This window comes from Opisthocomus hoazin, chromosome 5 (genome assembly GCF_030867145.1).
Source record: "Opisthocomus hoazin isolate bOpiHoa1 chromosome 5, bOpiHoa1.hap1, whole genome shotgun sequence".
Lineage (NCBI taxonomy): Eukaryota > Metazoa > Chordata > Aves > Opisthocomiformes > Opisthocomidae > Opisthocomus > Opisthocomus hoazin.
The window spans coordinates 9060089-9085972 of NC_134418.1; the positions used below are offsets into that span (position 1 = coordinate 9060089).

The 25884-nt window shown below is 40.9% G+C and overlaps 1 protein-coding gene across 3 annotated transcripts in view; it reads right to left on the bottom strand.

Moving 5' to 3' along the window:
• Positions 1-25884, bottom strand: part of FAM53A (family with sequence similarity 53 member A) — a 76808-nt gene that overhangs the window by 18757 nt on the left and 32167 nt on the right. For all 3 annotated transcript variants that reach the window (XM_075420355.1, XM_075420356.1, XM_075420357.1), the window contains one exon: positions 23162-23964. In XM_075420355.1, coding sequence (XP_075276470.1) covers positions 23162-23964 — 803 coding nt within the window. The remainder of the gene's footprint in view (positions 1-23161; positions 23965-25884) is intronic.

A 25884-nucleotide genomic window follows, 5' to 3' on the forward strand; every position in this document is an offset into this window, starting at 1 on the left:
TGGCGATACTGCAAAACCATTCGTGTAACAGAATGTTAGTGCTGCTTTCAAATGAAAACCAGAGGGTGCTTTCCCTACTAGAATAGAAAGATGTCTCACAGTCTAAAGATATTCTTTGTCAAATTGTCCTGCACACGTTGCAATAACTAAGCACAATTCAATTGAACACAAGTTCAGTTCAGATCAGTTTGCTGGTTTTCATGCAGCTGGAAGCATTGGTCCCAGGTCAGAGGAAAGCAAATTTGTCCGAGAAGTTGCAAAAAGCTAAATAAAATGACCCCCTCTCACTCCTTTCCCAGTTTCTGAAGGATTCTGCATTTTTGCTTTCCCACGTCATCCTTTTTTATAATACCCAGACAAATGGATTTTGGATAAAAAAATAAAACCAACTTGCAAGAAAATTGGCTCTAAAATATTTTAGTCACATTGACCAAAATATTCAGTAAATCACGATATAGTTTAAACCAGTTTATCAGTTTCTATACATAATTTGAGCACTTCAGTACTTTGACATTTGCTTGCAGCCTACAAGCTGGCCACATTAATAACGAAGTTATCAGCACACAGAACCCCACTGCTGGCTGCTTAGTATGCAGTAGAAGCAAGCAGAAACAGTTCCATCTTAAGAACTTGAGGATGTCTTTGCTGCTTCCTCAAAGCTATATGAAGGCAGCGAAAAAACTGGAAGTACTATTAAGCAAACATCCATGTCGATGGAACAGTGATTTCAAATGGCACTGAATGCATTACATTAATAAAATTAATTACTGCAAGTTCAAGATTCTTAGAAGAGACTATTAGGTGGATGAAGTGTGCCACACCAGTATTGCAACTTACACTAATGGAAAGCTACCTAGACTTACCTTTCATAAAAAGGGTGCTACAGTCAAGACTCCAAAAAGCCTGGGCTATGACAAGCTTTTCACATTTTCACAATTTTACTGTTAAAAGTGAGAGGCCTAGTTTAGTTATTACAGATTTGTCATCAACAATACACTGCCACCAAGATACATGTTTTAACCTAGCAAAAATCAAGCTTAATAGACATATCTACTTATCCCACTGACGTCTTGACTTGTACCTAGAGAATGTATTTCATCTCACACTACCTTCTACTGCAAGTCAGCATTAAGAACTCCTGTTCAGAAGCTGCATTTTTTTCTCCATCACTCCATTATTACAATAGACCTAATCTCCAAGGTACCATCCTATTTGCTAGTTAATGCAAACATTTACTTGAGCTACTTAATTGCATACTTAAAATAGGCAGGTGATGCCTGATCAAAGTATTTTCCTGAAAGTCAGCTACACAACATAGCAGATGTGTTCACGTGGCAAAGCAACCTCAAAATCTGTGGTGTGATCTCCAACACCAGGAACAGTCCAGAGAAACTATAACCATGACAACAGCTAGTCACCTAGAAAAAAAGGCTGCAACACCTCCTGGGTACCAAAACAACACACTGAGTCTTAACTTCATCCTGTGTTGCCCAAATATAAGCACTATTTTTCACCCAAACACGGACACTTTTAATCTTGATCACTGAAGAGCAAATCTGAAACCAGCTCCTTCTGCTATGCATTCATAAAAAAGAATCAGATTAGAGAACTACTCAAGAATTAAGAAAACCAAAGACTCCAGGACCTAAAGAAAAGCATGTTAAAATAATTAATTTTTTGGCCACTACTTGCACAGGAAGATGGACAATTCTCAACATCTAGATAGAAAGCAACTAGCAAGATTTGCAGGATCACGGTCTCATTTACTCTTCATTTTCTTCTATATAGACGTGCCTGAAAATGACCATATTGACTTCTGCCATAAAGAACTTTAAAGTTATTTAATCCTTTGCCTCAAAAATGCAGTTAGAGCCTCATTCCTCTGACCACTCAGTTCCTGGGAACTCCCCACATGGATTCCAGAAACACTCAAAGTCCTCACCAGTGGACGGCACATCAGCATTGGTTGGCCTTCCTGCTGTGCTCTCCCTTCCACCACAACAAAAAAGCCCCTAAACTTTAGAGGCCTTCTTGATACTATATATTCCCAGATAATTCTTCTGACATACTTAAAAGATTCCCCTTGCTTTTTGCAAACTTTAACCGTTCTCATTTTTAAAATGGAAATTCCCTTCCACACATATACACAAGTCTTCACCCTTGTAATTTTAGCAACAAAACCTCATTTCACATCAGGACTGCAGCTGCATTTGTTGCAAACCAATGTTACTCCTTCACCAAAAATCCACAGAAGTCATCTATACTAGAGTAGTCATATCTTAAGTCTGAAGCAAGTTATTTGCTCTAATATATTTTATACCACACTGAATTCAGAAAGTCTTTCTGAACATCAAAAACCCCACAAAAGATGAGTTTACTGCACTAATCCACTTAATCTAGGACCTCCTTATCTTCTTTGTGTGCATACCGATCTCACAGGAAGTTTCTTGGGTGGAGACTTGAAAAAGTTTTTTAAAGCCTCTGAACTGTATCTGAATTACTAGTACTAGTTCAGTTTTCTTGCACATGCCCTTTTCTGCTGTCCAAAGAAACAGACCTAAACCAGAATATGGTTCCAGAGTAAAACCTCAGCCCTGGCACATCTTCAGCCCCTTAGAGCTGAAGAGATCATACACCCTGCCCAGCACAGAAATTAAGTGCAACTCTTCACATATTCCACTCACCCTTGTTGACATAATCAAAGCAGATTAGAATGCTTTTCCATAAGCAAGATAGGCAAGGCAGCTAAATGACCAGACTTCAGTCCAAGAGGGCCCATAACAACAGCATGACACAACTCATCTTGGATGTTACTCCTTATCCCCAGAGGATTAGTTCTTCAAAACCACGCTATGACATAGTGCTTGGCACAAAAAGTCAAGATACAGTCTGTATTAAAAACCCTAATAGAAACAAACTTGAGCTGCCTACAAAAATTAAACTAAGTATTGAACCTCAATTGCTTACTTTACAAACATATATAGAAAAACAAGTCCATAGGAGAATTAATTTTTAAAATGATCTCCTCAACATCCATCCAGTGATTATCATGATCAGATAGTTCTGTAGGAACTATAGCTCTTCTAGTTTTTTGTACTTAACAGCACTGGCATGTTTATCTCAAGTGCAGCACAGAAACCTGCTCTCAACTCTCTTACACTATCTACCTCAACGACCAGCTAGAATATCATACATTAGTTTTGCCAGACATAGTGCAGCAATACCAAGAACCTCATACAGAAGTGAGACCTAATCAACATAAACAACGGCACAAGGATGGAGGTGGCCATCTACAGACAATGCATCTGAAGACTGGCTAAAACAAAAAACACAAAAATCCCCAAAAGAATGCACTACACTAGTTAAAGTTGAGTGGCACCAGTCACGTAAGGGAAGGCTGGAATACTCAAGAATTTGATTGAAATGATATCACGGGCACATTTGTAGAAAAGCACAAAGTCACACCATCAAACTGCATCATGAGGAATTCAGTTCGAAGGGTCAAAGCAGGGCAAGAAAAACAAGTGACTACAGTCGCCAACACAATACAGCCGTAAAAGGAGACAGAACCAAGCCAAAGCAGACACAAACCAGAAAAAAAAAAAACCCCAACATTTTAGTGTTTCAAGAAAAGAGTCTCAGGTAGGAAATGTTCACAGAAAGACTACTTCAGAAGAGCCCAGATTAGTTGGCATGGAAAAAAGGACAATCAGCAATAACTGTTCTCTAAGCATGAATACCGTGGAGGGATCAATCGGAAAGAAAGAGCTAAAGAACCAGCTCTAGAGAACAAACTCATATAAGGACAAGCAATATAACCAGCCATGAATAAATCCACGAGATTGCTCTTACAAGCTTATTCTTTACGCCAGTTTTCTAACAGAAGCCAACCATGTTGGGAAGGAACAATAAAATCCAGTTTCAGTTAAAACCCATGTTAGCTGGTGTTCACATGCTAATAAAAGAAAACCATCACAAAACCACATCAACTTCTGCTTTAATCACTTGCTTTTCGCAGTAAGTTGAAGCCTAGAGACCTGTGTAATCTCTTTCAACAACAGATTTATCGAGTTTGCCTATACATCTGTCAGCTATTATTTTTTTGAGATTTTGATGTTTCTACAGTATTTTAGCCTAACCAAGAAGGTTGCGGAAGAGAAACTAGCCAGGTGGGGAGTGTTACACAAGAACAAGCTTATCATAAATCTCCGAATAAATTCAAATAGATCACAAAATATTTTGAACACAAGTTAGTCAGTGAAGGGTGAAAGCAGCCTAGTACAAAACAAAGTATTCTGAGTGCTGTATCTTAAATACAGTAAAATAAGAAGGAACCAATATTTAAATAGCCTTTGTGACAGACAGCACTCCTAGGAAAGATTTCTTTCGAGAAAAAATACAAATGGAAACATTTATAAAAGGATCTTATCTCAAGTTCTCTTCAACTGTATGGAGTACAGCAAGAGGAGAAAACTAATAACTTACATGAAATAACTAGGAACTAGCGCATTCAGCCGATCAATGAGTTTCCTAAAGGAAACAAAATGCGTACTAAGACCAGAAAATACAAGTGGAGAAAAGGCATCACGAATAGTAATTCATGCATATTCAACTCGGAGAAACAGTCTAGCACACCTTACTTATTAGTTTTCAGGCTTGTAATGCTAAAAATTTAAACTGGAGAGGTAAAACATCCAGACACTAGAATCTAGTTTAAAAAAAACCACCACTTTTGAATGAATTAGTGATATTCAAGCCCTTTACCTTACTTCTTAGGAAAAGAGTATCACCCTATGCCTTACTCTATGTACACAAAGCATTTTCAGATGGGGGGGGAATCAAAGCAGGTATGAGTCAACTGAAAGAATTTAAATATGACTGATCTGGAATGGATATGTGGAAGGGGAAGGAGCTTTAATGCAGAGGGAGTTAACAACAATATTCACAATTTGCTAACAGTTCCACTGAGGTTTGTTCTTGCAGATTAGAAGTTATTACAAATACAAATGTTCACTAAAAAGACATTTCAACATCATGCCATTCCTCTCATTTCCTTCTCTGTAATCCTTGGTTTTACAGCTTTCAAACATGAACTTCAAGGGTCAAGTTATTTCTGCTGTAACTTCAAGGTAAAACTACAAATACGCATTGCAAACTATACCCTCACCACAAAACCAGACTTGACCCCCACTCTGAATGGCTATAGATCAAATGATCCTCCATGGAAGGCATGATATGAACTCTGTTTCATAAGAAGGGAAGGACTTTACCACAACAGAGAAAAAAAAAAAAAAGTATGACAGCAGCTAAAGCAGCCAAGCAGTACTGTTTGCAATATTTCCCGTAAAATATCAAAAGCAAAAAAGGTCCTTCTGTTTTAAACAAACAGAGGAGACATTCAAAGTGTCCCAAACCTGTCACTTGTTATGCTCTGCAGACAATATATTTTAGGACTAGTTTGAATCTCTTTCCTATTTAGGTCACAGTCCCTGCTACTCCCACAAGTTACTGCGGTGCTCTGTGACAGGGACAGAGAAACACCTCATATTGCCACTACTACTTGGAGTGAACATGGCAGTTCATTGCTTTTTGCTTTGTATGAGTGGCAATTGCCTTTTTCACTACTCCAGAGAACAAAAGTCTGAACCAAAGTTATTTCACAGGTGCATGAGGAACTGTCAAGGTAGAAGATCTACCATGCATCAGTAGACTTGTACCTGAAGAAGAAATACTATTTATGCTTAAAAAGACATATGAAACTGAAGGACGTCTCAAGAACATCAGTTTTACAAATATTGTTGCTTAGGGAAATAGTAATTGGAAGAGACAGGCATTGAGAGGTATTCATAGACCTAGAGTATAAAGTAAAAAGGCTGCAGAGGGCAGATTCCTTCCTTTCCCCCCTCAAATGCCACCCAACTCTCCTGAAGCACAGAAGTATGCTTTTTTTTAAACTCATAGCTTTAAGGCAAACTTCTGGATTACCAAACTGCTGATAGTGGTAAAGAGCAAAACCAAAACAAAACAAAAAAAAAAGACATCCTCAAATCTTTTTGGGAACAGAACTTTTGGGAAGTTCTTTTCTCCTTTTGCCACTACCGTCTGGTTGCTGACTGTGCCATACATCCTACTTGTGAAGCTTGCATCATGGCTCCCCAGAGATCTTCGTATTTTTCAGAATATGCACCAAAACAGAAAAAGCCAGAACCATGCTAAGTGGATTACAATTTAATATGGTAATGTTAAAGATTCAGAACTACCGTCATGGTGGAAATAGGCTTACTAAAAAGTACAAGCCATAAGAGTGCCATTTCAATAAATGACCATCACATTTCAGTAAAGACGATGCCATTTGAGCCAGTTGGGATACCGGAAGGATGTCCCTTTTGTTACAACACAACCGCCCGGGAAGGAATTGTGGGTGGGGAGGTTGAGGGACTTCCCATGGCTTCACAGATGCTTGATACTCTCAGGCCTGGCTCTCAAACACGCTATGGCTACGCTTCAGCCATCCGACAAATGTCGGGGTCACTAGATCCCCAGCCTAATTAGTCAGGGAACATCTCAGTAATTTGCATAAAGCAGCTTCTACAGTAAGCCCAAGACCAGCTCTGCGTACTTACACGGGAACTGCAGATACTCCCAGCTGTCGGTCATGCCACCGCATAGAAGAGGATCAAAGAGAACTCCATTCTACTGGATCTTTCCGGTAGTAACTATAGGATATTTCTTATTGCCATGATGAAAATGGAGCAGGATTTAGCGATGCTCAACACCAGGAGGCACAGCTGGTTTTCTGGACAGTTATTTTCTACAAGGAAATCTAAACCGGATTTTGACACCAGACCAAAGAACTTGAAAAATCTCTAAACAGAACACAGCAAATCTTTGCTGCTCTGCCTTGCTAACTCAGAGCAAAGCCCAAAGGGCCTTGCACAACAGCAATATACAAAAAGCAGAAACTGAAGAGTGGCAAGCTCTGTGAACTGCTTCATTCAGCACATGCCCTGGTCTCACACAGCAATACACGAGTTACTCCTGCTTCCAACATTCACTTCTCTTGTCTTCTCTCTAAAGGAAAGAGAATTTACAGCAGCAAATAATAGTCCATAACGTCCTTATAAAACATAAGCACATGCAGGCACACATGCAGATCCAGTAATGGGGAAAGAAGCTGGCAACACTTCGGAGCAAAAAAGTTTGTAGACCATGTGGAATTAGTCAGGAGACATAGTGCTGGCTTGCCAATTTCCAATAAACAGAGACATGTATTTTGTAAGGAAGCTTAACTGCCATTTGACAAAAATGTTGATTCCCAGTGGAATAGTTTCATACTTTAAGACTGTACCATGTAAGATCCTAGAAGAAGTAGCCTTACATGCCTACAGAAAGGTTTGCTTTCTCAAGGCCTGTTACTGAAGGAGCTTTTCAAGTACCTGCTTTTTTTTTTTTAGAACACAGCTGGACAGAACAGCATCCAAATTCAACAGTAATAGAGGCAGAGACTAGAGACTCTCCAAACTGTGTGTCAAACCATCAGACTAACCCCTTCAGGCAACAGTGTTCAAGGTAAGAAAAACAATAGTCTGTCTTTGAAAAATAACTAGGTCAAGGAAACACTCTGCTGTGGTTAGAAAAAAATCACAAGGGCACTTCTTAACGAACTACGACCTGTACAACTCTGGTTTGGAACATAGTTGCCAGCTATGGTTCAATACAGAAAACTTAAATCTGTTTTTAACAGCAAGATCATTTCAGGTACAAGATTGGAAGAGATGTTCCCCTCTAATACTGCTCAACCTAAAAAGCTATTATTTCTAACAAATTAAGGACTTCGTTAATTAGCAAACAGAGCTATAGGTAAAGGAGCTTTTTCTCATAATGAAGGAGGGAATTACACAAGATCTGGATTATCTGAGTTTTAATGCATTTTAAATGGAGCCCTAGATGGACAGCAATTTCACACATGCGAACACCCCTTTGTTTAGGTTATCTAGGTAATTCGTCTTGTTTGTGGCAGGAAGAGGTGAAAGCATCAAATTTAAGACTTGCATTAAGACTTACATTATCTCGAACAACTTGGCAAACTGCAATTCATCCTCAGGTATTTGTACTGACACCACAGTAAAACAAGTCACAGTTAACTGGGCCTATCTACTAAAATGAGTCTTGAAAAATTAAGAGCAAGTTCAAATTTAACCCTGGTAGAGGCTGTAAGTGACCCTGCTTCGGCAGGGGTGTTGTGTTGGACTAGACGACCCACAGAGGTCCCTTCCAACCCCTACCGTTCTGTGATTCTGTATTGGGACAGCATCTGCTCATCTCGCATGAAGGGTCTGTCACTGATATCACCACTTGCTCCTGTAAGTCTGAGAACTACGCAACAAGCCTGAGATGTGCCCTAGAGCTATCTTGGGAAGAGTTCTCCCGCTCTACGACACCTAGACACCTATTTTCAAAGGCCTTCCTTCTGAAAATGTCTGTTCCTTGGAAAAAGATACCAAAACTAACAGCTTCACTGTTCATCAGTAACAGAAGACTACCAAGGAATTTTAACAGTTTTGTATCAACCCGAGAGCTATACATAAGCAGCAGCAGATGCACCAACATTGCATGGATTCAGAGGACCCCTCATGTTCAGTAAAGCCATTAAGTGCTTCAGACAAGGCTCCCAGAAAGTGTAAGCTCTGATGATTAAGCACCCCAGGCTACTCAAAAGCAGCCCAACACTGCCAACTAGAAAATTCTAGCTTGCTGAAGTAAATACTTGTAATACGTTTAAACTAAGCTAAAGCTAAAGTTAATTATCTCAAAAATAATTAGGTGACCCTAACTCCCCTCAAGTTTAAAATAATCTTTAATATATCAAGGATACTTCTCCTGCTCATGTAAATCAAATATGAAGCTAGTGATACATACACACCAATACAGGCAAAACATATCACTTGTCTCCCAAACTAGAACACTGGTTATTTTTTAATAGATTAAAATAATATCTGTTGCCCTAGAATAAGCCCACAAGAACTAAGTGAACAAAAACACCTCCAACAGGTAACCCTGTGAGAGCAATTCACATTGCTTTTGTACCACGATACAAAAAGGTGGTATTTAAGGCTTCATATATTAGATCAAATTATAAACTGGGTAGCAGATGTTTCTCTAAACCATCCCACAAAAAGGCAAAATACCTGTCAGACACTAAAGCCTAGGAGGAGCAGGACACTAATGATCTATTACTCATTACCCATCCCACAAATCTGTTATTGCTTCCTCATATGGAAAGTTCTTAAGGACTGCATATTCTGAAGCCTGGCAGTCAGAAAATGACTCACTTGCTTTGAGACAAAACATTTTTACCAAAATATAATGCCTGTTCCATACAGACATTGTAATCACCATTGTATTTGCAAGAGGAAAACAAGGAAAAGGAATTTAGCTTCCCTTCCTCTGAGTCCTCCTCACACAAAACCCAAACCACAGGGGTGGCAATGGGAGGGGAGTGAGGAAGGGGAAAACAAATACTGAAGTGGTTTCTATAACCAAAACCCCCATAATTTCAAAGCCAACTAAATGACTGCACAACACTAACATGCCACAGGATGATCACAGGAAAGCACAGCTTTAGAGAAGATAATGTATTATCACTAATGCCTTGCAGGCTGGAATTTGCTTAAGAACATCATTAGAATGCCAACATAAGAATTCAAGTGTTTGGAGAACCCAAACTCAAAATTGCACAAGAGTGGATGTGAAAAGAATTAAGTTAGCACATCTACATAACAAGACAGATAACCAGAAGACAACCAAACCCAGTGACAAAGCGACCTGTAAGTCAGGAGAAGGAAAAAGCACCGTTTAACAGGTTTTATCTATATAACTTTTTGGGAAAAAAGGAATTTAACTTCCCAATAAGCACTTTGCTGAACAGGGCAGGGGGGAGTCTAAATCTCAGTTATGTCCCAGATTCAAAAAGAATTTGGAGGAAGTTCACGAGAAGTACCATTTCAACATCTCGTTTTGTATTTAAGCACACACTTTTTTTAACTGCATTGAACTGTGTAACTACCTGAACTGTAAAGTTCAAGAAATTGATATAACAAACATTAATTGCTATCAGACATGTTTTTACTTTGTGAAAGATCAGATTTATTTTTTTTTTTAAGGAACAATAGAAATGCTGAAAACCTTGAAAACCAGGCATCCTTCCCAGGTCCATTTGTTGGACTCAACATGTATCAAAGCAAAGAGGATCCAAACTCATCAACCCAGTCTGCCACTAAACAGTCTCCTACGTCTTGCTTTTGGAAGAACTGCACTCATAAGTTAGCAGTGTTCTGCCAGGAAACGCTCACAGCTTACACAAGCATCTACACGTATTGCAAGCACAAAGGTTCACACAGACTGTTCAATAGGAAAAATATTTCCACAGGGCAGTGTCTCTGACAATTAAATTCACAGCATTTTTTCCCCATTTTGAGCCAAGTTACATGTTACTTGTATGCACTTGGATAAAGCCCAGAAGTTTTACGTGAAAAGCTCAGACAAGTCAGTTCAGTAGCTACACACCATAGCACCATTTGGTATCCTAAGCCTTATGAGATTCATTGACAAATTGAGTTCTAAGTTGACCTGCCTTTCTAATAGCCAAATTTTGGAATGGTTTACACAATGTTTACCTCTCTGAAAGAATGCTATAATCTAGTATCTCACTTCCTTTTAGGTATCTAGATTCTTCTCACTTCTACCAGAATTCAACACAGCATGCTGAAGAACTAAACCCACAAAGTGTCTGCACCGACCCACCAACAGTAAAAGGTTCCAACGTTTGCTCCCCAATCTGCCTGATAAAGCTAAAGCCAGTCATGGCACAAACGTTGTGCCTCTCAGTAATGCTGCTACACACATTTTGGTGAAAGACTCAGCTCTTTGTGCAGGAGTAATTCCTATTTCACCTGGTAAAGTGTCTAAACTTATTAAAAGAAGTTAAAACGTAGTGCTATGTTGCTTTGTAATTATTAAGCATAATAGCCAGATTTAGAAAAAATAAATCAAGATTTTTCAAGCACTTCATATTAAAAACCATCTGGGAATGGGTGGGTGTAACCTTGCTTATAGAAAACAAACATCAGCTTTCAAACACCACAGTGTTAATAAGAACTATGTCATTATAAATAAGCCTTTTAACTGATGTTATGTTAACAAAGTCACTCCTGAAATAGAAAAATTTAGAGACTTCCTACACTGCTTTCACACAACAGATGTGCAGGTCATCTGTTTAGGTTCAGAAGGATGAAAGAGAGCCGTACAACTAAGCCTGAAATGACAAAATCCAAACTCAGAACTGACTGTCAGAGAGTAACAAAGTCCAGTGGAAAATACAGATGTCTAACAAAAGTTTAAAGACAGCTTTTAAACCAAGTGAACTACTTATGCCACATCTGCATACTCTATAAAAATAGTTTAATACCTCCATGAAAGTACTATTGCAATTTAAGCAAGTTCCTGCTCAATGGACACAGCAAGAGACAAGCACTAGATACTTAACGTTAAGATGGATGGTTAAGAAGTTGAGAATGCTAACAAGTAGAGGTATTTTTAAGCTACATGAATTCAAATATAGGGACAAATTCCCAGTCCAACAGGCCCAACATATCACAGCCCAAGTGGAAGCGCAGAGCTAGCAGAGGGAATGGCTTGCTTTCCTCGACTCTGAAATCAGCACTGGCTTTTCTGTGTCAAGTTACTGCTCATTCCACTTGGAGAATCCTGTTTGAGAAGGAAAACACCATTTGAACTCAACTCCCTGTATAAGCTCCCCACAACCGATTTATAACAGAATAAACTTGCATTGGTTTGGGTTTTTTTAAAACGTGTTTGGAGTTTAAGTCCACTTCGTAGTTATGTACATCTTCACAGCAGATTATAGTAATACAGGCTTTTTGTTCTGATGCAATACAGGTTAAGGAATGAATTTTTTTTGCCTTTTTAAGTTTTGAAAACAGCAGTTGACTTTTTAGCATAAGAACATTGACAAAGGAAGCAGCACCTATGTAACACTTCACCAAGCAGAGTAAATAAAACTTAAGATGACTGACAAGGTTCATCACTTTCTACAAGATACTCATTTTGATTAACCTGTTTTTACTGGAATGCTTTGAAGAGCTTTAAATTATTAAAATACCTAACTATTGGTGAAAGGGATAATCTAAGTGTTTGACTGGAAATGGAGATCTAGCTGAACACTTTACCTGGTCCTACTCCAGTCCTCAGAAAGCTCTGCAAGAAGACGTTAAGTCCTCGACTACTATTTCTTAAAGCAAAAACCACTGCTCACACGTAATTCCTCTAACTGCCATGAAAAAAATATTCCAGGCAAAAAGCACAATCATTCTTAACATTTTCACAAAACAAAGAAATAACTAGACACCATACCTACTATATCTGCTATCCCTCCTCTCACTCCTGTGGAAGCTGCTTTCAAACAGAGACTAAGAGAGCTCATATGTTTTTAGTAACCAGCGGACCAGAAAGTTTAAAGTTTTATTTCCATTAAATATTATCTGTTATCATGACAGTAGGAATGAGATTCAAAAATACATGCCACCATCTTAAGCGAGTATGAATGAGTTTTACAGCTTAAGTGAAACTGCTTTGCTTCCCACAAAAGGCTCTTTATCTGCTACAGAAACCACATCCTTGGAGACATTTAAAAGGTTGCAGTGGACCAAATACTAGAAGCCATTATACAGCAGGAAGCCATTATACAGCAGGACAGCTACGACTTGGTCACCATCACAGAAACGTGGTGGGACAACTCGCATGACTGGCATGCTGTCATAGACGGCTACAGACTCTTTAGGAAGGACAGACCAACAAGGAGAGGTGGGGGAGCTGCTCTATATGTGAGGGAGCAAGTAGAATACATTGAGCTTGGCCTGGGGGCAAATGAGGAATGAGTTGAAAGCCTGTGGGTTAGAATTAAGGGACAGGCTCATAAGGGTAACATTACAGTGGGTGTGTACTACAGGCCACCTGACCAGGAGGAGGATGTTGATGAGGCCTTCTACAGGCAGCTGCAAGCAGCCTCACAGTCACAGGCCCTGGTTCTCATGGGGGACTTCAACCACCCTGACATGAGCTGGGAAGACCACACAGCTAGGCAGGCGCAATCCAGGAGGTTCCTACAGAGCATCGATGATAACTTTCTGATGCAAGTGGTGGAGGAACCAACAAGGAAAGGTGCTCTGCTGGACCTTGTGTTAACAAACAAGGAGGGACTAGTGGAGGATGTGAAGGTTGGAGGTAGACTCGGCTGCAGTGACCATGAAACGGTCGAGTTCAGGATCCTGCGTGGAGGAAGCAGGGCGATAAGCAGGATCAAAACCTTGGACCTCAGGAGGGCTGACTTTGCCCTCTTCAAGGAGCTACTGGGAGGAATCCCGTGGGCCAGGGCTCTCGAAGGCAGGGGGGTCCATGAGTGCTGGTCGCTCTTTAAACAACACTTCTTCCATGCACAGGAGCAATGCATCCCCCTGAGAAAGAAATCTAGCAAAGGAGGCAGGAGACCTGCATGGTTAAACAAGGAGCTTCTAGCGGAGATCAGGCAGAAGAGAAAGGTCCATGGAACATGGAAAGAGGGGCAGGCCACTTGGGAAGAGTACAGAAACGTGGTGAGAGCATGCAGGGATGCGACGAGGAAGACCAAGGCCCACCTGGAATTGAAGCTGGCACGGGATGTCAAAAACAACAAGAAGGGCTTCTTCAACTACATCAGCAGCAAAAGAAAGGCTAGGGACAATGTGGGGCCGCTGCTGAATGAGGCAGGTGTCCTGGTGACAGAGGATACAGAGAAGGCAGAGCTAATGAATGCCTTCTTTGCTTCAGTCTTCAGTGCTAAGACTGGCCCTCAGGAATCCCAGGCCCCGGAGGTAAGAGAAGAAGCCTACAAAGAGGACAATTTTCCCTTGGTCGAGGAGGACTGTGTGAGGGATCGCTTAAGTGATCCGGATGTCCACAAATCCATGGGCCCCGATGGAATGCACCCACGAGTGCTGAGGGAGCTGGCGGATGTCATTGCTGAGCCACTCTCCATCATCTTTGAGAGGTCCTGGAGGACAGGAGAGGTGCCCGAGGAGTGGAGAAAGGCCAATGTCACTCCAATCTTCAAAAAGGGCAAGAAGGAGGACCCAGGGAACTACAGACCGGTCAGCCTCACCTCCATCCTGGGAAAGGTGATGGAGCAGCTTATCCTGGAGGCCATCATGAAGCAAGTGGAAGAAAAGAAGGTTATCAGGAGTAGTCAGCATGGATTCACCAAGGGGAAATCATGCCTGACCAATCTAATAGCTTTCTACAATGACATGACTGGCTGGGTAGACGAAGGGAGAGCTGTGGATGTTATCTACCTTGACTTCAGCAAGGCTTTCGACACAGTCTCCCATGATATCCTCCTGGGGAAGCTGAGGAAGTGTGGGCTGGATGAGTGGTCGGTGAAGTGGATAGAGAACTGGCTGAATGGCAGAACTCAGAGGGTTGCCATCAGCAGCGCCGAGTCTAGTTGGAGGCTGGTAACAAGTGGTGTCCCCCAGGGGTCAGTACTGGGCCCAGTCTTGTTTAACTTCTTCATCAACGACCTGGATGAAGAGTTAGAATGTACCCTCAGCAAGTTTGCTGATGACACCAAACTGGGAGGTGTGGTAGACACACCAGAAGGCTGTGCTGCCATTCAGCATGACCTGGATAGGCTGGAAAGCTGGGCAGAGAGGAACCTGATGAGGTTCAACAAAGCCAAATGCAGGGTCCTGCACCTGGGGAGGAACAACCTCATGCACCAGTACAGGCTTGGGGTGGACCTGCTGGAAAGCAGCTCTGCGGAGAGGGACCTGGGCATCCTGGTGGACGACAGGTTAACCATGAGCCAGCAGTGTGCCCTGGCTGCCAAGAAAGCCAATGGGATCCTGGGGTGCATCAAGAAGAGTGTGGCCAGCAGGACAAGGGAGGTTCTCCTTCCCCTCTACACTGCCCTAGCGAGGCCTCATCTAGAGTACTGTGTCCAGTTCTGGGCTCCCCAGTTCAAGAAAGATGAAGAGCTACTGGAGAGACAGTCCAGCGGAGGGCTACGAGGATGATGAGGGGACTGGAGCATCTCCACTACGAGGAGAGGTTGAGGGAACTGGGCTTGTTCAGCCTGAAGAAGAGAAGGCTGCGAGGGGACCTTATAAATGCTTACAAATATCTAAAGGGTGGGTGTCGGGAAGATGGGGCCAACCTCTTTTCAGTGATGCCCAGTGACAGGACAAGGGGCAATGGGCACAAACTGAGGCACAGGAAGTTCCGTCTGAACATGAGGAAGAACTTCTTCCCTCTGAGGGTGACGGAGCACTGGAACAGGCTGCCCAGGGAGGTTGTGGAGTCTCCTTCTCTGGAGATATTCAAGACCTGCCTGGACAAGTTCCTGTGCAGCTTGCTGTAGGTGACCCTGCTTCGGCAGGGGGGTTGGACTAGATGACCCACAGAGGTCCCTTCCAATCCCTACTATTCTGTGATTCTGTGAAAATATATATTGTGGGAAGTAATCATGCATCAGAGAATTAGATGGGATTATTTAAGACATCTTTCCTCTCCCATAATTTCCACAGTTGGTTTTTACAGATCAATAGTAAGCCAAATGTAAATAGTCACCCACACAAACTTCAACTCCAACTGCTGTACTTCATTTCTCATTTAATTTCAGGATGTGAGAGGCATAATCACACTACATAGCAGATGCATATTGCTGAACTTCGAAGGAGGCTATTTAACCTACAATCCAAATCAAAATACTTGGAAGTTTACCAGACATCTGTTATCCAGAGACAGGTGCAAACAGTTCAAGAATATCTGTGCTGTTACACCGATGACAGTAGGGCTGGGACCATCACTGAAGTTAGTTCAAAAAGCCTCTCCCTTTCATAAATCCCACAGCAGAGTAGGCATCTGAGGAAACTGTTCCAACCTTCCAGATCCCTGTTCCTCTCCAAAGAGAATGTCTTCCCAATCTCCGCAATTCTCTAGCTTCTCAAGTCATTTGCAACTAATAAATATAATAGTTTGACCAACCTGTAGCAGATCAAAGTTGACTTGCATTCCACTATTCAAAATGCTGCAGGCATAGCAGTAGTTTATTTTCACACTTCTGAAGTTTAGAAAACCTACAAGTATCTTATTGTATCCATTTCCATTCAGACAGTTGTCCTTCAAGTCATAAGGCTGCCCTTAAAGTTAAAAACACTGACACTTTGGAAACACTGAAGTCTTCGGCCTCTTGCATGTACGGGTACACTGTACAGGCAAAGTAGAAACATTTTTCTTGAGGTCTGTTGCTGACTATTTTTTTCAGCTATAAATTAAGTTTATACCTAGAATTACACAAAGTGGATTTAAATCACTGATTTACTTAGCTGGACAATTTTGGTACTCAGCTTCCTTCCTCTGAACAAGACGACTGACCACTGAGCTGGAATTATTTCATGCCTTTTGAAACACAAATCATCTGATCTTTTGCTTTCTTAGTTTATGATCCCTTATAGAAATAACTACCACGGAAAGGAGAAAAAAGGCCCCAGAACTGTTTTTCAAAGCAAAGGTAGGCCACGATCAGCTCTATTTTTCAAATGTGAAGTTAAAGGCTCCCCTAGGAATAGGTATTAAATTTTCAAACAAGAACCAGAATTCTGTTCCTGGCTCTACTGCTTCATGCACAGCTGTTCTTTTTGGTTTTTCATGTTATACAAAGGGAATCTACTAGTAAGTCAACTATGTTGCATATTTACATTTGCTACTGTTTTATTGATCCAAATCAACCCCAGTCCAATCCTTCACTACACACAGCTCATCTGTATTGTATTTTCCACAACCCATATACCAAAAGCCAAGGGCATCAAGGGTGCCCTGAAGCAGAAGATACCCCCATACAGTGCAAGGACATCTACCATCTATTTTATCCGTGAAGCAGCAGTGCATCACAATTGCAAATCATCATCCACAGGCAGAAAAAACCCAGACCTGTATTTTGACGAAGAAATGTTGTACTGCATCTTCTTGCAAGAGTACCACAAGAGTTTAACTGATGAAGACCTGCAATTGTATTACCTTCTCCAAATCACATGATGCAAGTGTCATATGCTAGGCAGAGAACAGCCTTTGCTGACTTCACTGTATCCACAAGCAGAAAATCCGTCTAGCCCAAATAACCTGTTTGTTCCCATTTTGACAGGGGGCTTTAACAGATAAGCTTTACATAAGCATCTCAAACTATTTAAAGCAACTTGCTTACTATTTAGAGAACACAATCTGAATGAATTTCATGAGCCAGTACCTAACCTACTTTAGCTAGTCCAGGCTTGGACTCACTGATTACCCTCCTAGCATCGTAAGTGACTCCCAAGATCACTACTTTTATCTTGCACATGCTAAAGCAGCAGCCTGGGAGAAAGCGTGACGCAACTGAGCGGCTACTTCACTACACTACTCGTGTACAATACTGTCTTTTCTATGTCCATGCTTGAGTTCTACTTACAGCAGTGACACTGCTTGTGCAGCTTGGGAACATTAATCCACTTCGTAGCATAAGCAAGGTGAACAAATCTACTGTCACTATGCCTAACAGGGCACACCTGGAAAATTTCTAGACAAGAAGAATTCAAAGAATCAAGGAGAAGGCTTCAGAGCTTATTTTGCTTACACTTGGTGAGGCCACAGTATGGCTAACTCATTTATGCGCCGGCATACCAGCCATTACAGTGACCTCAAAGAGCAACACCTCACCCTTCTATCTATTCACATCGGCTTCTGCAAACTGGCCCCCACAAAGCAGAATTCAAGTACACAGAGATTCCACAAGAGATCAAGAGTTACTAAAAGTCTCTGCAGGAAAAGCAGCCATCATCTCATTGAAGTTCAGTCACAGCACTCCTGATGTGCTCTGCCCTTCATAAAATACTGCCGCCTCCTCCTCCTCGTCCTCACACCCTTCAGGGAAAGATCTCCAGCCCCATTATTCATCCCTACTTTGCGTACATTTTTAAACTGCTGTGGAAATCACTACCAATTAGTCCCCCTGCTTACCCTCATACCTAAGTGATACTGGTCTTGATGTACTGGCCAGAGTTGACAAGTCTTTATGACTCAGATGCTACCTTCTGTGAGAAGCCCTCCTTGCTGTATAGAGCCACAAAGCCACTACGTCACTGTGACCTGAAGCATAAAGTCAATAATCACAGAGCAGAGACAATTCTAGCTCAATTTACTTTAAAGATCAAAGTTATCCAAGTGTTTTGCTGATTCAAGACCTTAAACTCCACGAAAGAAAACAAATCAAGCTTTCAGGTGTTTGGAGAAGGTGATGACGAACCGAGTTTACAAAAATTAAACTGTTGTGGAATATTGTGGAGGTCCAGATAAAGGGTTAAAAATCAGATTATCAGAGACTAGATCTAAGGGCAGTTATGAGCATTTGAACCACTGATGCATGCAGGCAGAAGCCTGGCCACTGTGCTGGAGGAAGTATCACGTTGCAGGTCCATTGTTCCTCCAAGCAGCTGTTCTCCACCAGGCAGGCTGCCAGCTACACAGGGGTTTGGCCTGACCTGATGCGGCACTCACCATCTCTCTTCGCACCAAGAAAATCCACTACTATAAAATCCAGATAAATTCAAAGAATTTCTAAGCCAGTAGAAGCACCCTGTGCTAGGAAATCACAACTTCAGACCCCAAGTTCCTTCACTGTTTAGAGATCCTGAAAACTTCTCATTGTGTTGTCTTTAGTCTAACGTTAGTGCATGAGACGCCATAGCACTTAATAGTTGAAACTAGTCCCTACTTGGATAAAGCCACCTATTTTTTATTAACTATTTAAACATACCAAAGACCACTTCAGAGAACATATTAGGGAATTTTGGGGTTTTTTTAAAGCATGATACCAAGATATTTTTATTTTTTGGCAACTCCATGCTACGCTGGGGGAGGAGTAGCACAAGAATGTCAAACACCAAAAAGACTTCAAACTACAGTGTACAGCTTGATCTAAGACAGAATTAAATCTTATTGTCACAACAAAACTTGCTTATACACTGAAAAACATGTGCAACCTCCTGGCTGTTCTTCACTTGTCACACCTCGGGATCAGCTGACGTAATTTATGAAGCAGAACATTTGAAAAAGCTCAGCAGTTTTCTGGGATGGAAGAACTCATCAGTAAAGAACATTTCTAACCTCCTACTGCAGTTAGCAGTCTAAATGCCACCTTTATTCGCTCTGTGGCAGCCTCTGTGGTAGAGCTTACTAGCTGCAGAAGAGCCCAGGTCCAAAGCAGCTCTTTGCCACGCGCAGGCATCTTGCCATAAAGGGTGACCAGATGCCTGCTGCCATGAAGGACCACCAACACTCTTCACTGGAGCCAGCTGCTTCTCTGGACCGTTGTGAACAAGTACTAAGTAGGCACAGATACTGTGTTCCGCTGTTGGTAACTCATACAGCTATTCTCACATACGTAACTGAAAAGAGAAAGTAATTTTGAGTCCTTAGGGGCTGAAAACAGCTATCATATTTTGTTATCGTTTCCTACATATTTTTCCATTTGTTTTTACAGCTGTCTTCATGTTCTAGAAAGTCTGAAGTTTCATAAACTTGTATTTTCAGCTTAAAGTCCAGAAAAAAAACCCTTCCAGAACTTCGTAGTATGTGAGAGCTAAGCAGTGGTGTACGGCAGCCTGTCTGATCATTTCAATCTATTTCTGCATGCATGAATTACTCATTTTACTGAATATTAACATAGCATTTTCTATGACAATTGACTATATGGCATATTCTTTTACAAGCGGGCATAAATTCTAAAGCAGAGGGGGAGTACAGCAAAGTAAAGTGTGAAATGTTTGTGGAAGAAAATAAAATCAAAGTATATAGAAAGAAACAGTTTATGGTGTTAAAAGCTGCCCAGTTTCTTTCCTTCTTTTAAACACAGGCAGAAAAGCAAATATTAAAGAGGCAACAGCGTAAGAAGCAATCCACAAACAAGTACAGTAACTAAGAATAGATTACAGGGATAGATTAATGATCCGAATTTACTCATATACAAATGCTAAGCTTAAAAAGCAATGACAATGAGAACTTTCCTTTCATAATTAGACTTTTGATTTTCTAGCACTTCTGTTTAGCAAGTTAGTAGGGACTGAGCCAGTGACCAAGTACATTTTCTAGAACTCAGCTAGCAAAAACCAGTTCACGAATGCAAAAAAGCCCAACCAAAGCCACCTTCCGTCCCCTTCTCCCTCTACAGCTTTACCCAACCACAGCTATTAAAGATCTTTATTCAGATGAAACAGCACTTGCTTCAGGTTAAAGCAAATAAGTCATTTAGTTCTGGTAAATATTGATTTGAGAGAATTTCTGGCTGAGAAACCTTGAGCAACTCTAGCAGGTGTTTCAATGCCAACCTCTCAGGACTCCAGAGCATCAGCAGAAACGGCTGCAGACACAAAACTCCCCTCTTCACACAGCTGGGGCTCCAACAGACCCCTGCAACGTAAAGTAAGAACTCTCCCTTCCAAGCGCCTTTAGATCTGACTTATGTTCTCCACAAGCAATACTAAATATCTGATTACTGACCTGGTTTTGAGCAATTATTTGATAAGTTTAGCTTTTCAGGAAGATTTGAGGACATCAAAATTTTTGCGGTAAAGCTTAGAACAAAAATCCTTAAGATCACTTTTCAATATAGGTCTTTCATAAACTGACTTAGAAGTGAATTAGAAATCATAGAAAAAGTATTTCTGGAAACAATAAGGAGTCATCAAGATACATAAAAGAGGGGTCTTACTGAACTTCACCTTATCGTAGTCCTGATCTTCACTGAGCTATATGCAGATATAGGACACATCCACATCTCCTTGTATGACACATCAAAACCAGTCCTCTGTAGTACTAGCTTTTAATATTTTGCACAGCAGTAATTTTGTTTAAATTTGGAGAGAAATGTTTAAGACCGCAACATAAGTTTCAAAGCACATACATTTGCCAGGATTTCAGGCATGGAGAGAAGGTAGGCTATGAAGAAATACAAAACGTCTAACAACGTAATAGGTAAGCAAGCTGTCATTCTAAAAAAACCCCCAACATTTCTTGAAAACAATTCAATTTTTACTTTAAAGTTTTCAGTACCTGCCTAGTTTTTAAACAGATGTTTTCATTAATGTTTATTATGTTTTGGAACTGATGTATTTCCAAACTATACTTTGTGCCTTTGATTACACATACAGTAGTATCTTTATAGGAAGATTCTACCAAAACAAGTGGAAACCCCCATCAGGCCTTGACACTGAAGAATGAACTTTGTTGCATAAACTACTCAGCTTATCACGAAAACATTGTTTCAAAATAGGTCTTAAAGGGAACAGTGACCAAGATGGGCTCAATATTATTATGTATTCTTCAATTTAGCAGCAAGTCTAAGTAGTCATAAAACTTTCTATAGACATGGGCTACACCAGGTTTTCTCCATGCACACTATTATATGGATTATTTAGAAGGTATAACATCTGAGCAACTGAAAGTATTCTCCAGTCTGCATCTCACCTCCAGAGCTTGAATGCAAACAGCAGGTCTAGCCAAAAAAGGAGCAGGTTTTAAATTTTACATTCAGTTTAAATAAAGAAACCTGCATTAGACCAAACAGGCAGTTGAAAGGCAAATCCACTAATATTTCTGGAGTACATTAGCAATCTAATTTTAGCAATGACTAACACAGAGAAACAGGTAAGATCTGATTAGCTAACTAGTAAACTTGCATCTTAACCAGAACTCAGAACAGTGTCTAGTCATACATAGAACACTAGTTACCAGCCTTGTCAGGAAGCAAGTCATTCTGTATGGCTTGCCACCTAGTTACCTACCCCACAGCTTCATCTAAAAAGCCGTATTTTTAAAGAATAAAATCCTTATAGCTTAAAGTAAGTTGTCTTACAAAGGTGTAAGACAAGGACAGATGTCATCATGCAGACTTTTAGCTAAACAAAGTGGACATAAACTAGTTAACCCCGTGAATATTGCACAGTAGACAGTTCAGTTCTGGTATCTTACTAGTAATTTTCCCATGCATTTCTATGGAAAGCCTACTAATACCAAGCTACCACAGACTGGGCATTTTAGCCAGCATCCCATACTATTCAGCTTTTCTTTTGCAGAGACACTGGTGCAGAACTATTTCTTTTCCTTACATTTTTATTGCTACTTCTGCAAACTGCCTCCTCCCCACTACTCTCAACGGATGTACTCACACACATGTCCTGAGTCTGGTGTCTACTGCAGGTAGTAGGGTTATATTCTCACAAGCATCAAGTGATCCCTGACTATAACATAAGACTCCATTTTACATCTACAGAAAGTTAACGAGCATCTTCAGTTTTAAACTGTGCAGTTGTCTCTGTGGACACAGAAGCTTTGAGAAATGAGTTGTGTACATGCATTTGTATTACACACAAAGTACAGGCATGAATTGAAGTTTACTAGTTTTTAAATCAGCACCTTTACTCTCACATGAGGAGGGAAGTAGAATTCTGAATAACTAGAGTAAAACACCTCTCTACTGAGCCGGAGCATCCTCAGTTGCCTTATGGGAACACTATTTCTATTTCTGACTGCTTATTAGCAGTTTCTTTAGTCAATTCATTTATGTGGGGGTTTGCATGCTTTTATTTAGCTATATGGAATCACTCAAACAGCAAGGGGACACTTAACTAAACAGATTTGCACCAAGATGATTTAATCATTGTATGCTGTTCTCAGAAACCAGTGGCTTAACTTTTTTGCTACCCTGTCTAACCCTCTTCCCCATGGCTTCCTTGCATTTTAAAACCAAGCCATTTTTCTTTGGCCTCTACCAAAGATGGCCTATTCAAGCATCTTTTCATAGATCTTTGTAGTCTATAACAAGTAGAGGAGATTTCAAAAACTGGACTTTGGGAGCAAAGAGTAAATAAGGTGCTACAGAGCATAGCCCTGGCAAGAAGCCTGCTGTACTGCTGAAGGTGGCATGTATCAACACAAGAACTACAAATTAGTTCAGTTTATCTAGAAATAGCCTTTCTGCAAGAGTTCCCTTCACACACTGAGGAAAGCAAAATCTCACCCGTGTCATTTTAAAAAAGTCTAATGATGGTCTGTTCCATCGTACATCCTCCTCCCGTCTGCGCTTTAGCCGGCTTTTCTTTTCATTCAGAACGCAAGGCTGCGAGCGGCACCGCAACAGGCCCTGACGCCGGCTGAGCTCGGGTGTGGAGGTGGGAGTGCTGTTGGCTGAAGGCAAGAGATTTCCCGTCTCAGTGATGTGCTCCTGGGAGAGGGAGAGGCGGCGCCTTGGGTTAAAGTCACAAGGGCCTCCAGAATTCCAGCGGGTACTCGAGCTTGTGCTGCCCTCGCTGCTGTCCACAAACCCGCTGCTGGCAGAGGAAGGTCTGGGTACTGGCGATGTGTTGAAGCTGGTGACCGTGAAGACATTATTTAGCGACAGTATGTTTTGTGGCAGACTGATACTTGTGCTTCTCTGTAAGGTTGCACTTCCATGACTGTTGCAGCGTTGCAAAGTAGCGCTGCCACCACTATTACACCGTCTCTTTGACACAGGAGTCCAAACCTTTGAATTGCCAGGCTTCCACGGTGACCGACAGCGAGACAGCTCATCTGGTTCAGAGAGGGACCTACAGTGGCGTTTCGTTGGCGGTGCCAAGGGCTGACCCGAGTTTTCGTTAAGGTTTAATTCACTTATCCATCCTGACACCATAGATGTACTGGAAGATTCCTGCTGCCACTGCAGACTACCATTGCTGGCCGTGCTGGTGCTGAACGGGCACACTGAGAAAGAGTAAGCTGAATTCCTTGTTGTGTCAGTCTGGATTGGGCAACCCCCATTTAAAGCTTTCCAAGGACTCTCTTCTGAAAACAAAAGAAAGATACAGGTGAGAGATGCAAAGGAGAAAGACAATTTGTTTTAAACCTAGTGTAATGTAAAATCATGCTTAGAAGGATGAGCCACAAATACCCAGCTCTTAATCAGAATTCTACATTATAGTTACACATTCATTTAAAAAAAAAGGTAGAAAATTCCAAAAACATGAAGGCCAAAGTATTTCAGGAGCCAATTCAGGCACTCCAGTATATACCTTGTTAATGCTTCGTCCTATATACTGCAAGATTACAGCACTCAGCGAACGAGAGGGACAGCTTCCCTACCTGCTTCCTACTGCATAGCATATACCACAATTAAAACCTGTAGCAGTGAACACCCTAAGGTACAACCAAAATGTATTAACAAGTAGTGTGAGTACCCACCGTGGAATATTTTGGGATTTTTTTTTTATTCTTTTTTTAATAGAAGAGCAGGATAATCTCTTCATAGACTGCTGTCCTCCATTTGGCTGTTTTGCTTTTCTATTAAGAATACCTTACTATAGAAAAGCTTGAGTGATGGGCGTTCATACTCTGTGGTGTGAAAAGCTTTACTTTAAAATAGAAAGAGTATAAAGTTAAATCAGACTACAGATTGTTTCCTTCCCCCCCCATATTCAAAGGGGAGGGGGGGGGGGGAAATCTTAATTCAATGAATAAAGTGCATATCCCTTAAGAAAGGGATTCTTAAGGGATAACCTCCTGCAAGTTTTACTGTGAATACAGGCATAACCCATAGTGCTCAACTTCTCATCTGAAGTGGCAATGCTGGGTTAAAAGCAGTCTGCCAGCGAAGCCTCTCACTCTTTTGTGAAGAGTTTCTTTGAGAACATTCTGCACATTTTACAGCTGTTCCTCCACATTACACTTCATTGTATAAGAAGAACTACAGCAGACTTTGGATTTGCAAATTGAAAAGCAGCAAAACTGTTGGCCAGTTAACAGTGCTTCATGCTTGGTTAGAAAATTTGCTAATTTAAAGCAATTAGCCAAGTAAGTTTCACTCACCCTGGCTTTAAAGAAAGAATATTTAAAATAAGAAGTTTCTCCCCCATGCCTATTTTAAGAATCTAGATATAGCCTAAACATTAAATACTTGTATATTCTTATAGTCAGCTACCTAAACTAAGTTTTAGAGTAATCAACAGATAAAAGATTTTCTGAGCAGCTTTAAAAATTGCAAACCCAAATAGTTGTACATGTTCCATGCCCAAAGCATGTCATGGATTATCCTGTTTATTTGGATCTTATTTAAAGAACACCCTATTGTCTCAAAATCATTTAACTGTGCAGACAGCTGGCCTATTCAAACAACATGTTTTATTAGAATTCCTCTGTCCTTCCTCCTCCATTCTTTCAGATGGGTACAACCACATACTGTGCTTTGCCTTAAGCATGTAAGCTCTTCAAGGCAGGGACCATCCATAATTCAATGCAAGTAAAATAGCCAACACAATGAGATCCAGATAATGTTTGAAACTCCTAGCATCTACTGTAGGATAATTTGCTAGCTTGGACTGGCCCAATTTTTAAAAATCCTTAGGAAGATTTCTCCCAGGCTGGGAAGTTAGTTTAAGGTTTACTGTAAAAATAGTCAAGAGTTGCACATGTGTTTTAATTGTTTACATGGTAATGGCATTCAAGATAAAATATCATTTCCTTTCGAAACCTCACACAAACCAAGATTCGCATTTTACGGGGAAACCCACTGAGGAAATAAAAATCCTCCACGCTTAAAGACATGACAGAACATGCAAATTTTAAGTCCACCCCTTAAAAAAGCAGTACAAAGTTTACATACCAATAAGAGGTATTTTTATTTTTGCTAGATACAACTTACTCTTATTCTAATAGGACCACGGGGAAAAAAGCAAATAACACTTGCATGTAAGCACTGGACTTCAATTT